Consider the following 13,496-nt stretch of genomic DNA (forward strand, 5'->3'; position numbering starts at 1 on the left):
TTCTATTCCTGCCACATCCCTATTTCCAGAGCCTGTTCCCTCCTTCCAGACAGGCTGGTATTTGTTGTGCTGTTGGGGGTGGTATATGTAGAGGAGACAGACAGCGCGGGATTCCAGTGGGCAGTCGTGTGGCTGCGTATGGAGACGTGAGGAGTGAAGGCCCCTGTGTGTTCCTGACGCTGACCCGCCCCGCTAATGACAGGGCACTGTCCGAATCCACCAAACCCTTAAGTCCTGCCCTCATCACCAGCTGTGTGTGCCGAGTCCTCAAACGTTAAAGTTGAGAGAAGCTTTACGGCTCTATGGGCTCTAAAGATCAAACCTGTCAACATCTGGACAAATCGCATCATATTTGGGCTTTTGTTGGCTGAAATGCAGAGAAATGATGAAAGTTACAGACGTGTTGCTCACAACTTCAAAATAACATTATGCACAAATCCCTCACACTAGCCGAGGACCTCGTTTGAGCCATTAGAGCTGGGAGTGCGTTTGGGCTATTTTTTAGTTTAATCGTGATCATCAACTGCGTGAGGCACCTTGGCTTGGTTCCACTTCAAATGTAGGAAGCAAATCCTACGTGGATGTACATCTAAGATCTAGCAGGGTCATGAGATATGCCATCAACCACGCAAAAACGCTACAGCTAGCCGCTCAGAGAGGGGTGACGAAGAAGGGAAACATGCCTTCTTTGATAAGTCCTCGTGTTAATGAGAAGTACATCAGTTATTCAGTAGGTGATCATCTCAGCACTGACTGCAGTAATGCCTGCTAGAAGTAAGTAAGTAAAAGTTTATTTATATAGCGCCTTTCACAGATATAAATCACAAAGCGCTGTACAACATGATAAAGATCAGGGCAAATACCTCTAACCAATAAAAACATCAAAAAAACAATAGCAGTGATAAACGTAGAAAATAAAATCATGACTATAAACAAAGTGAAGGTGTGAACCCGAACAAAGCCATCTTTTTGAAACATTTAGGGAGGGAACGCCTGGATGAAAAGGTGAGTTTTTAGATGATTTTTAAAGACCTCTACAGTGTTAGAAAAATGGAGATTTGAAGGTAGACTGTTCCAAAGTCTGGGTGCAATAGTCTGAAAGGCCCTGTCCCCTTTGGTTTTCAGTCTGGTTCGAGGAACAGCCAGGAGGTTTTCAGATGTGGATCTAAGGTTCCGAGAGGTGGTGTGTGGGGATAAAAGCTCAGATAGGTAGCTTGGAGCCTGGTTGTTAAGAGCTCTATAGGTCAGGACTAAAACTTTAAACTGTATTCTATATTCTACCGGGAGCCAGTGGAGGGACTGTAAAACTGGGGTGATGTGAGCTCGTCTGCTGGATTTGGTTAGGAGTCTGGCTGCTGCATTTTGCTATAACCTGACCAGACATCAGAAGGTTTACTAGGCTCAGGTAAAATCTTGACTTATTGCTCAATTGGATCCTGAAGTAAAACAAACTTTCAGCAGATTTATTCAAAAACAATACTTAGTGTTTTAAAAGGAAACAGCAGAGAGGAGGAACTTGTGCACTGCTGCAGCACATCTACAGATGTTTTAGTGCAGGAAACTGCTCATAATGAGATCTGATGTAGGGAAGACAGAAGAGGCTGGAGACACTGACCTGTCGGTTCCTCTCATCCAGAATCCGAGCGATCTGAATCTTCTTCCTCCCCATGGCCAGGACAAATCCCTCCAACAGTCAGAGAAGAAGATCAGTGGGCCCAAATCAGCTAATCATTCAACAGCCAGTCCTTAACGCATAGTCCTGCTGTCAGCTGCTCTTACTCTGGCTTCAACTGGGCATGCCTCACTGAAGGAGAGACAGAGTAGGATTAATCCTAATCTCATTCAACACAGAGAATTACAGCACACTCACCACATCAGCATTTAACAAACGAGTTAGCAGTCTGAAGCAATAAATGTGATGGTCAGAAAACAACTCAACACACTGGCAGGGGGATTAGGGTTACTGTGGCAGAAATATCCATAGCACATCAGAGACGTTTCAATTTTACTGTTCATGTTTGTATTGTGAGCTGAAAACCTCTCTAGAACAGCGGAGATGACATAAATCAAATCATTTTCCTCGTGACAAACCTCCTCCTCTTGCTGCTCAAAGCATGGACAGTCCTCTCCTGCAGGAGCGCCCACCTGCCTCCTCTCCTCGGCCTCAGTGCTGCTCTCTGCCTCCCCCGGAGCTCCTTAGCACTTTTCTAATCTCATCAGAGCTGGGAGGAGACCACGCTTTCATCTAACTCTCTCACATCTGAACCACCAGACAAATGAAACTGCTCTTCATCAAAGCAATGCTTTTGGTCACTTCTGCTACATTTACAGGAATGCTATTGTCTATAAAAGATAAGACAGTCAAACAAAAGACAGCCAGATACTTCAAATTCAAATTGCTCTTTAGTTCGTGATGGTTTCATTTCATAGGGGATATATATGTGTATATATGTATATATATATATATATATATATATATATATATATATATATATATATATATATATATATATATATTAGGGCCGGGACTTTAACGCATTAATTACGATTAATTAATTAGAAAAAAATAACGTGTAAAAAAAAATTAACGCATTTAATCGCAGCTTGCATTTCAAGCACGGCGGAACCTTTGTCATCGTATGACTTCCTCGTAGACTGAATATCACTGACGCACACAACAATGCACAGTGCTAATGGCTACTAAAACGGAATAAAAACAGAAAGAAGTTGCCTTGCTTGGACTGATGCAGGATTTAGGAAACACGTCCGCCTCTTTTCTTAACTTGGGAAAAAAAAACTTCCAGACAACAACGGAGTCCGTGTCACGGACATTTTTCAGAGATCGTCTCTGCTGCAGCTGCCCGGTGGCACAGGAAACTTTACAAAAGTTGCGGTAAGCTATATTTTTAACATTTATGTAACATCTGTGCAGCGCTGAAAGCACCAGACAGAATAATTCTGTGCCCTAACAGTAGTTTATGAAAGTAGTTAGACAAACGAGAGGCACCTGGCTGCCGCTGGGAGAACGCTCCGTGTTCTCACTACTCTGTAAACAATCACAAACAACGTGTCTTTAAGGTGAAAACAGAAGTTTAAGTTAAAACAGAAACACTCTGAAACTTTTCTGATAAACAATTCTGAGATGAGTCACTGTCTAAACATCACATGCATTACTATCATTAAGCAGCGAGGTGTGTTGAAGCTGTCATCGGCTAAGGGGCGGATGCTTAAGTGCATCGGGGGCAGCGAGGAACGAGGAAGTTGTGATCAGGCTGGAGATCACACCAGATTCGCTGCTGCAGGCATGAATCTGCGGGTCTGCAGCACCCCCTTCTTAACGTGACATCAGGACTTCCCATGTAAGGAAGGTCCGCTCACCTGTTCATCAGATCATCATTTCCTCGCCATGATCTTTTATCTTCCCATCAACCTCCAGTCATACAACTGGAACCAGTTAGTGTTCCTGATCATTCTCAGAATATGTCACGCCTGCTCTGGTGTTAAAAGTTAGTACATTTAAGTCCTAGATCATATTTGTGCCTGTTCTACTGTCATTTTGAGGGATTATTATTTGTGTGTTTTTACTACATTATGAGTAGAAATGCTAATAAAAACTCCCAATTATACAAACAAGTGAAACTTAAAAAATTAATCTGGTGCAAAGTCAAATTTATTTCAGTCATTCAACTAGACAGAGAGACTATTTAAAGGCTCAGGAACCCTTTGCAGGTGTTTTCTATTTGTAATTATAAATTTTTGTTGATTTGGGTCTTGTTTCATATCACACAGTGACATTTGAATAATTAAAATGCATTTTTTTATTAAAAGCTTTAGTTTACAGTAATAACCATGTCTAATGTTTGATTCTCTGACTCATAATTTTAATTAAAAGTTTTACTTTGAGAGCACATTTTCCTGAACGATTAAAATGCGATTAATTGAGATTAATTAATTACAAAGCCTGTAATTAATTAGATTAAAATTTTTAATCAAGTCCCAGCCCTAATATATATATATATATATATATATATATATATATATATATATATATATGCGGCCCGCCAGGCTTTGACTTATAAAGCGTTGGGGGAAGCCCGCTAATTTCCCTCTGGGATTAATAAAGTATCTTTGAATATGAATTTAATTTGAATTTGTATGGTGTTTTATTAACAAATTGCAATTATGAAGAAAACATTTAGGTGGTAACAAACAAGAAATTATTAACAAAACTGCTGCTGTCTTTCCAAAACTGTGCGAAAGCCGAGTGGCTATTGCTAACGTCTTTTGTCGAACAAAAAAAACAAAAGAAGAATGTCGGAGCACGCACATAATGTTCTAAGATATAATCCATACTAGGAATATACAGACTTTAACTGAATGACAGTTAGATCCACAGCTTGAGATATGCACATACTGTATTTTACTGTTAGCTTCAGGCTGTCATAAAGCAATCAGGGTAAACCAGCCAATCAGCACACAGCTAATTTAATATTCATGTCCTGATCGAATGGGTGGGGAAAGCCAAGGCTTCCGCCACTGTAGGGCTTTATTTATGGGGATATATTTGGCCATTTGCCACAGCTACAAAGTTGTGTATGCTATACAGAGGCTCAAACAGATTCCAAATGTAAAAATAAATAAATCAATAAATGAAAAGAAATACATTTATTCTGGGACCACTTTAAAATCAAGATAATCCCAAATTGAGAAATTATGGAGCCTTGAAAGCAACTTGTGCTATTCTACATAGCCAGTTAAAGGTCTGTCTTAGGGAGAATTCTCAGATTTTAGCTCGGTGTCCGTAAAACTGAACAAAATCTACTCTGTCACAGTAACGTGTCTTCTAACATCAGTACTACATGAATTGCAGTGCAGCAACAAATAAGTGCTCCCTGCACCAACAGAAGGTTAAACAGAAAGTATATTCCAGCCCTAAGAATAAAACAAATTTAAATTTCTTGTCAAAATGAACTCTAGTTCAAACATCACAAGCGCTAATTAATAGTCTCCCTTTTGAAAATGTCCCCAGTAAAGAATAAGCAAAGGTTAATCAAGCAGAATCCTCCCAGTATCAGGTTGTGTTAGGTACAACGTGGTGCAGAGTATTTGGCAACCCTTTCATTCCCTCTCCTCATTAAACACCCAGGATCTATCTCTAATTGGGCTGGCCCAATCATGACCTCCGCACCAGCCGCCCCAACAGTGGTTCAACAAGGCTTAAAGCCGCTGCTTCTCAGCATGCACCAGTGAGCCCTACCCCACATCTTCTGAAGAATAAAGACATTACTGTCTCCAGTATGAGTGGAATAGAACATTGTTTTGTTCCAGCAAATTATGGAGCTCATTCTGGCTGTCAGACCAGAAGCATCCATGGTGAGATTCACGCCAGCTTTCTTAGTTTTCCTGTTTGCTGAACTGTTGCAAACTGATGACGGAGATACGGTTTTGAATTTACCTTTCTTGTGGCTTTGCTCATCTTCTTGGTTTATCTGCTCAGTCTCTTCACCCTTCCTTCTTCTACAGCTCATTTGTTGCTTTGCTAAGAGCATGATGATGCGGGTTGATAGAAGAGTTATCCCCCCTCAGCAAATCTGAAGGTTCTTTAAAGTTCTCATAAAAGGGGTTTTCTGAAAGTACTCGGGGGAACTTAAAATAGTCAGTCAGTCTGTGTGGTGAACCAGTTTGTTTATTAACTGAATTGTTTATCTAGAATATTTTCTATCCAGTAGCCCTGCCTTTTATTGTCGGGCTGAAGACCAGGATGATTATTTTTACGAAACTCTTCTATTGCTGCTGCTTACAGCCCTCCATCCTAAAGGCTCCTGGACAACCGTCTGCTGATCTACTGACTGACCTGCTGTTGTTTCATTACCGTGTTGCTTTAAAGGCAGCAGCAGTGTGCTAAGATTTTCCTGTCTCACACACAGAGACACTGGTGTCATGCCTGAAACAAAGACTAAAGGACAGTCTGTCCAGTCTTAATTTTGTTGTTTCTGGAAGAAAATTGTCTTTATAGTTGATCCTAAATATGTTTAATGATAGCCTGTCCTAATGTATGTGTAATGTTTTAACAGTTAGCTTTGGCAATTTCCACCAAAACTCTTGCATATAAAATAATACACTGTAAAAACATATTTTTAAGGAAGTGAAAGTTTCATTTTTAGACATTTTAGCTTTTTTTTGTCTACAAAGAAAAAAATTCATCCCTAGAAATATAGCATTACTTAAAATAGCATTACTTTAAGCATTACTTAAAATAAAATAAATATTCATATGATCCAAATATTATTGTTTTGAGTAAAAATATCTGCCAATGGGGAGGGCAAAATAGCTTGTCTAGAATTCTTAAAACTAGAAAATAAATCAAAACTTAGAATTTTTTGCTAATTTTAACAATTCTGTCTAAATCGCAGATTTTATGGCAGACTGTTTTTAGTCAAAAGGAGAAAATTGGGATTATATTCAAGAACATTTACCTTATTTTAAGCAAATTAGTATATCTAATTAAGAAATATTCTTTTTGGACTAAAAAATGAGCTAAAATGTCTAAAAATGAGAAAACATCTGAATATAACAGAGACTGAAGTAAAACAGTTGTCTCAAAAGTCATGCAGTTTAAAATCCATTTTATGCTTGATCAATCAACCAGTCGCTTGAAGAAGACATCAAGTGACAGCGCTGCTAGAAAAGCAGAGAAAAGCTGCAGCGGAAGCCCAGAGGTCCATGCAGGAAGTCAGTGGGAAAAAAGAACCGTGTAGAAAATTATCACCGGATGGTCTGTCACAGATTGTTACGGTCACACGTTAATGCATATGCCACCTGTGTGTTTTGCTTTCATTCTGCCATCTTATCTTATTCCACACAAGAGATTTGCTTCAAAAGGAGCAGGAGTGAGCAAACAGCAACAGCACACTTCCAGTTAAGGTGGAATTATTAGACCCCGGTTGGATAAAACCACCAAAAAATAAAACTCTTCATATTAAATAACATGACAAGTTCAGGTGTGAGTAACTCAAAGGTTAGGTTTTTCTTGGAAGTAAAGGAAGTACATGAGGGCTAATCATTTTGGCCTTGTCAGTTTCCATTTTTCTGTTTTACGTGTTATAATTCAGCTCATCAATACTATTTCTACCTATTCTGATCAAACTTGGTGGAGATTTTCCTTGTTCTTTTTGGAAGCAACAACAGGATGAACAGATGTTACTGTAGTAATTTAGTGTGTGATTTTCTAATAAATCTGAGCTATATGGCATGCTCATAGCTCATACCAGCCCAGGATAGTCTGGAAACCCTAAAACTCAGAAGCACTTTAACAAAAACAGAAGAAGACATCAAGTGGCAGCACTGCTAGAGTGTGTTTGAACCATTAAGACCAGTGTCAATACAGTAAGCAAGGCCAAACTGTGCTCTGGTCTGGACCTGATCCTTTCAAAACACAGAGTCTTTTAAGCCAGATCACTCTGTCACTAACCCAGCATGGCTATTCCAACTGGCCCAGAGGAGAAAACCTTTGCTGTGATCCACGGAGGTCTCTACAGCTGTAGGAAAGTGGGATGCAAGGCCAATATTTGGAAATATTCTACTGGACTTCTGTATTTGCTGAAGTTAATTTCTTAACTCCCCAGCTGCATTTTTAGTATGAAAGGCCTGGGTGTGTGGATGAGTGGTTTGGCTGGTTGGGACGGTCTGGCTCAGCTCTGATTTGCCCCTCAAGAAGACTTCTCAAGTCCAAAGATTAGACAACTTCAAAAGTAACTGCAGGAGGGTTTAGGTGAGAAGAGAAGGACAAAACAAGTTACCAAGTCACCGCATGCAACATGTTCCTGCACTAGAGGATTTTTTATTGAGTATATTAAGCAAACCATATCATTGTAGGAACATCACATGCTGTTAGGCACCAAAACCTTTGAACTAAATGCAAAATTTCCCATTTTGCTTTAACAGAACTGCCAAACTGAGGCCTAGCGTGTAATGAGGAGGGACAGTTTGCTTTTGTTGGGTTATAATGCCAGCTCAGTGGTCTAGTGGTACAAGTGTCCACACTGAGACTGGGAGATCGGGGTTCAAATCCACAGTCGGGTCATACCAAAGACTTTTGAATGGGACCCATTTAAACTCCTATCCTATGAATAAACGAGTTAGATAAAAAAAAAAAAGCTAAAAAAAAAAAGAAAAGAATGGTAAACGGTGAAGTCAGGGTCAACATCCTTAGCTGAGACTCCACCCAGGTTCTGTCGCTAATCTTTGCACCCAAAAACTCTCCTATTCTTTGTGTTAGAGAGGCATCCAGTGTGCATGCGTCAGTAAAGGCTGGGGAACACAGAAGACAGATGTGATGTGCCATGGAAGCGCTGCGATTTTGGGAATTCAAATGATCACACAGGAACTGCCGAGCTGCTGAGCTTTTCTTGGAAAGTCGCGCGAAAGTCACAACATCACATGGGACTTGAGAACAGGAAGCGGAAAGTGACTCCATTGTTTATACGTTATCAGACTTGCCGTTGTGTTTTGTGAGACTCTAATTAATTAAAAATGGGCAAGTACCAAGCCCCCACAATGCGGCTCTAAATTTGGGCCCAACCCGGAAGTACCAAAAATTGCAGTTCCACCCTCATCCACTGGGGGCTGGTGTCAGAAGCGAGCAAATCCTCATTGACTCCCGTGTTAAAAATACCAATTTCACAGCAGAAATAAACATGTTTACAGCCTGGTACCAAAACATGTTTTTGGGTTAAATGATCTAGTTTACACTCATGACAACTCTGAGGGGGGTGATTTTTTTCTCACTCTTCTGTTTAAGTGTATTAAAAGCCTAAAATTCTGTATAATTAATGAGCATCAGACCCACGTGACCACAGAGCTAGCTCCGGGGAAAGGCCTCAGTAGAGCCTCGGTCTGGCTTGGAAACTGCTCCGGGATTTTGAGTCTCTGTGTGTGTGTATTATTTTTTGGATATTTTTTGTGCAATTGTTGGACAAAATGACTTGCTGTGGCATTAATTGCACTAATAGAGCATCCAAGGAGTCTCCACTTCATTTTTTTCGCTAAGTAAAATTATATTTATGTATTTTAGGTCACTGCCGAGCTGAGTTTAGATTTTAACATGTACTGTTTAACCATGAAATTTAAATGTAATAGGGTAAAACCCAGTGCATTTAACATAATGCTGCACTTTAGAAAATGGGTTGAAATATAACATGTTGGTGGAGCTGGGTTCCGACTATCGGCTTGTGGAGCTCTCGGGAGACCGATGTTTTCCACCTGTTCTCCCCTCCCCGCAGCTCAGCGCATCTCTGTCTGATCGCGGCTTCTGTCTGCTGCGCGGGCTGCCGGCTTGTGGAGCTCTGGGATGGAAACCTTTCCACCCGGTTCTCCCCAGCGGCAGCTCTGCGCATCTCAGATCGCAGTGGCGATTGTCTGCTGTGGGGCTGCCAGCTTGTGGAGGTCTCGGAGACCTCTGTGTTCCACCCAGTTTTACCCAGCAGTCAGCCCGGCGTATCTCTGACTCAGAAGCTCTGGTGTTGTGCACAGTTAACTCCGGTTGTAGCTAAGTTGCTACCTCCGTTAGCTTAGCTCCCACCTCCGCATTAACTTTGGGTTAGCTTGTAGCTAGTTCGACCGGGTGTCGTCAGTTGATCCCAGCCTTACAGCCCCACCCCTCTTCCCTTTTTTGGAAATGTCTGGGCTTGACGGAACCTGTGACACGGTCAAAATGGCGATGGTGGCCACCTCGCATTTTAGTACAAAAACGTGATATTGGAGCCTGTGAAAAGGAGATATCCAGTATATTTATGTTGATGGTAAGTACGCTATATATTAGAATATTTTAGGATCAATACTTCAACAATAAAAAGCTCATCATCCATGTTTTGGCGACTGGGTTTGTGCCATAAAGCCGTTCCACATTGTAATGTCTGTCGTAAAGTACTCCAAAATGTAGTAAACAGCCGCGTCACGGCGCTTGAAATAAAACTGGTTCCTATCTTCAGTGCCTCCGTGTGGACCGGCACCTCAATCTGGACCGGTGCCTCCGTGTGGACTGGCGCTTCTGGGACGTGGCATTGTGCTCTCCGTGTAGCCAGTCTCAAAAACTATTGCTTCTTTTTAAAATGACGGCGTGGGCGTAATGTGGCGTAACGTGGCGTAGCGCATCTGTGTTCTGCGTGCCCCGGGCTTTATAGTGTAGGTCTATGGCAGAAATTGCTGCGCTTAAAGGAATGGTAAACATCAATCAATCAATCAAAGCTTTATTTATAAAGCGCCTTCCGCAACCCTGTCAGGAAGCCCAAAGCGCATGTCACAAGATGATTTGGTCATGGATAAACTTCAAAATTATGCTTCTCACTTACAAATCCTTGAACCATCAAGCTCCTCCATATCTGTGTGAACTTGTCCATTACTACAACCCGCCGCGTACTCTCAGGTCTGAAGATAAGCTCCTCCTAGCTGTTACCAATGCACGTTTAAAAAGCCGTGGAGAGAGGGCTTTCTCTGTCTGTGTACCGAAGCTGTGGAACGCATTACCACTGCTAGTGAGGCTAGCACCAGCAGCTAGCATTTTTAAATCACGCCTGAAAACTCACTACTTCAACCTAGCTTATACAACATAATTATGAACCTCACTGACATCTGCATTGTTTAAAAACTGACTCCACAATTATCGACTTCCGTATTATTGAGGTTCTTTGTAAAATGTTTTTTTTCCTATTTTTACTTCACCCTGTGTCTTAATGAATTTTAGCTGTTATTTTTGGGAATTTTCTTGTATTTCCTTTTTATCTTTTATCTGTGTTCGACATGTTTATATAACGCCATTTTAATTAACCAACATTTTTAGTGTACAGCGCCTTGTTTGGTTGTAATGCCTTGTGAATGCGCTTTATAAATAAAATTGGATTGGATTGGATTGGATGGTGAAAATGTGAGAGAAACATTTTTAAACTACACCTAAGGCACTTACATGATGTATGGATAGTTTATTTTTCATGTATTTTTTATATTTTATGATTCCCATATTTATCCCCTCCTTCCTGGTGTGGCGGTGCCCTAGCGCCCCCTATGAATGAGGTCCCACTGCATTATGTGCGTCTTTCTGGGCAGGATGCCTTTTATGGCGGTGTTTTGTTCCCGAACGCAGAAGTAATTTGTCAGAATATCCACTCAGGTACCGGTGGAGGTTTAAAGGGACTTTACGGAGTTTTGAATTTTTATGCTCGCGATTGCCCCCTCAGGCCAAAAGCGTAATGGCAGCTTCAATAGTAGGCTCGTGCACGACGCGCGCATGCTGTACGTGTACACTCCTTAACGAAAATAAGAGCTGAGATAGTCCCTTGAGTGTGTGTGTGTGTGTGTGTGTGGCCCGGAGGACAGAGGACAGGAGAACGTGCAGCTAATTAATTAAATATTTTGGTTCTGTACCTTTCTCTTCAGCACAGCCGACAAAGGTTTAAGATGGGTCAGTCCTCCTGCATGCTCAGTTCATTCCCTTCCCTTGCTTGAAAAATTGTTCCAAAATAAAAGTTGAGACCACATTTTTTTTATATCTGTGAATTCAATGCCGTTCGGTGAGTCTCAAATAAAAATTTGGGCATCTTACTGTAAAAAAATATACCATTCATGTAAAAACGAAACCCTAAATAAACTATGTTGACACCCAGAATTGAACCCAGATCTTCTGCACTAGAGTCCCACGTCTTACTACATGAGCTAAAGCACCAGTAATATATGATGTATCTGTAACATTTATATGCCTGATGACAGCTGAAACAAAGTTCAAAGAACGGTTCGGAGCAAAATGGCTATTTTGTTGCTAATTTGCAGGAAAAATCTAGAAGAAAGTTCTACAGAAAGTAGCTAAGGGTCCTCAGAAATGTAGCTAGTCACTAGGCGTTAGGAACAGCGACAAAGACTAAAGCTACTGATAGCAAATGCTACGGGCTATGCCTGAGCGTGAACGCGCATGAAGCAGCCTGCTCGAACCAAGCATCTCTCTTTTTCTGTGATTTTACAGAAAAACAGGCAATCACAGTAAAAATCCCTGGCCTCATTCCACAGGACCAGGGCATTGCAGGAGAATGTATGAAGAAGACATTTATTATTTCTTCACGTGTTTTGGCTGTCAAACTTCCATAATGCCCCTTTAAAGCAGTCATCTGTGACATGAAGGTCACAGACTAAAACCCGCTCAAGTGCAGCATGAAATCAACTGCTCTGTACTTGCAGCTAGGAGAAAATGAGTGTTTGTCACCTACTTCCAGGGGAGGCGAGTTTCAGATCCAAGAGTAGCTTCAGGGGGAGGAGCAGGGCCTGATGACGCACTTGGGCTACTTCGTCCAGTGTGCAGACAGGAACTTAAATTAGAAAATGAAGCAGGAATTCAAGCTGAGGCCGTAAAATGCATGAATGCTGCCAAAAAATAGTTTGGGGTATTTTTCATGACTAAAAGACAATATCACATGGTAACAAGCTCAAAAAAATATATTTTTATGTCATGAAAAATACACTTTTTTTTAAGGTTCTATATCATTAAATTCATGATATAGTACCTTTTAAAAAAGTTTATTTTTCAGCAAGATCTGGAACCTTATTGTTCTGAAGTACAGCTGGGCAATAAATCAACCTGATGAAATACTTCAGAACCTAACTAACCATAGTGTTCACTAGTGCTGATCAGAGAGATGATAAACGTCCATGAGAAACAACAACTGAGAAACATTAGCTACATTTGTTCCCACCAGCAAAGATAAGTGTGTTGGATTTAGTTTTTAGCGTAAATGCAGCAGACTCTGTATCCACAGCAGAGATACCGTGGCTTCTTTCACCCCATCTGCTCCTCGTAGTCACAGGGTGACAGCAAAACCACGACCTGATTACCTGTTCCCTGAAACCCGTAATCACAGAAACCAGGAGACAGGCTCTGCTGGTCTGCTGACAGGAAAGATAATAGAAGATGACGCTTCATGCTGCAGTGGGCCTACTAATGAAATTTGAAAACAAACGGCAGGGAGGAGGCAGAAGGGGGTAAGATGAATGCCTGGGATGCTAAACATTTTCTACTAAACATTTACTTTTCTATTTGCTGGAGATAAAACACCCAAACATGGAAGCATGGAGACTTATTGTTAAAGCCAAGATCTCAGTAGGCCTAAAGTTTTAACAGCAGCTGCAGAGGAGCCACCAAACATTCATGAAGCTTCTTGCTTCTTCGTGTGGCTCAAAAGGTCTTGCTCCTATGCAACTGGAGATATGAGAAGGCTGAAAATTTAAAATAATCTCACTCATCATCTAAACAGCATATTCCTAGGGTCACAGAGAGGGAGCTGGTGTCTATCTCCAGCAGTCACCGGGGAGGCGACAGGTCTCCAGTCCATCTCAGGGACACACAAAGACAAACAACCAGTCTAACCTAGGGACAAATTCGTCTCCATTCAACCTGGCATGTGTTTGGTCTGAGGGAGGAAACCGAGGTACCCGGAGAAACCCCACACTTGCATGGG

The 13,496-nt window shown here is 41.3% G+C and overlaps 1 protein-coding gene across 1 annotated transcript in view; it reads right to left on the minus strand.

Moving 5' to 3' along the window:
- Positions 1 to 13,496, minus strand: part of LOC107374071 (myocyte-specific enhancer factor 2A) — a 65,033-nt gene that overhangs the window by 50,629 nt on the left and 908 nt on the right. The window contains exons 2-3 of the mRNA XM_054732575.2: positions 12,252 to 12,350; positions 1,616 to 1,804 (exon numbers count right to left, since the gene is read on the minus strand). Coding sequence (XP_054588550.2) covers positions 1,616 to 1,669 — 54 coding nt within the window. The 5' untranslated portion in view covers positions 1,670 to 1,804; positions 12,252 to 12,350. The remainder of the gene's footprint in view (positions 1 to 1,615; positions 1,805 to 12,251; positions 12,351 to 13,496) is intronic.

This window comes from Nothobranchius furzeri, chromosome 9 (genome assembly GCF_043380555.1).
Source record: "Nothobranchius furzeri strain GRZ-AD chromosome 9, NfurGRZ-RIMD1, whole genome shotgun sequence".
NCBI classification, from domain to species: Eukaryota; Metazoa; Chordata; class Actinopteri; order Cyprinodontiformes; family Nothobranchiidae; genus Nothobranchius; species Nothobranchius furzeri.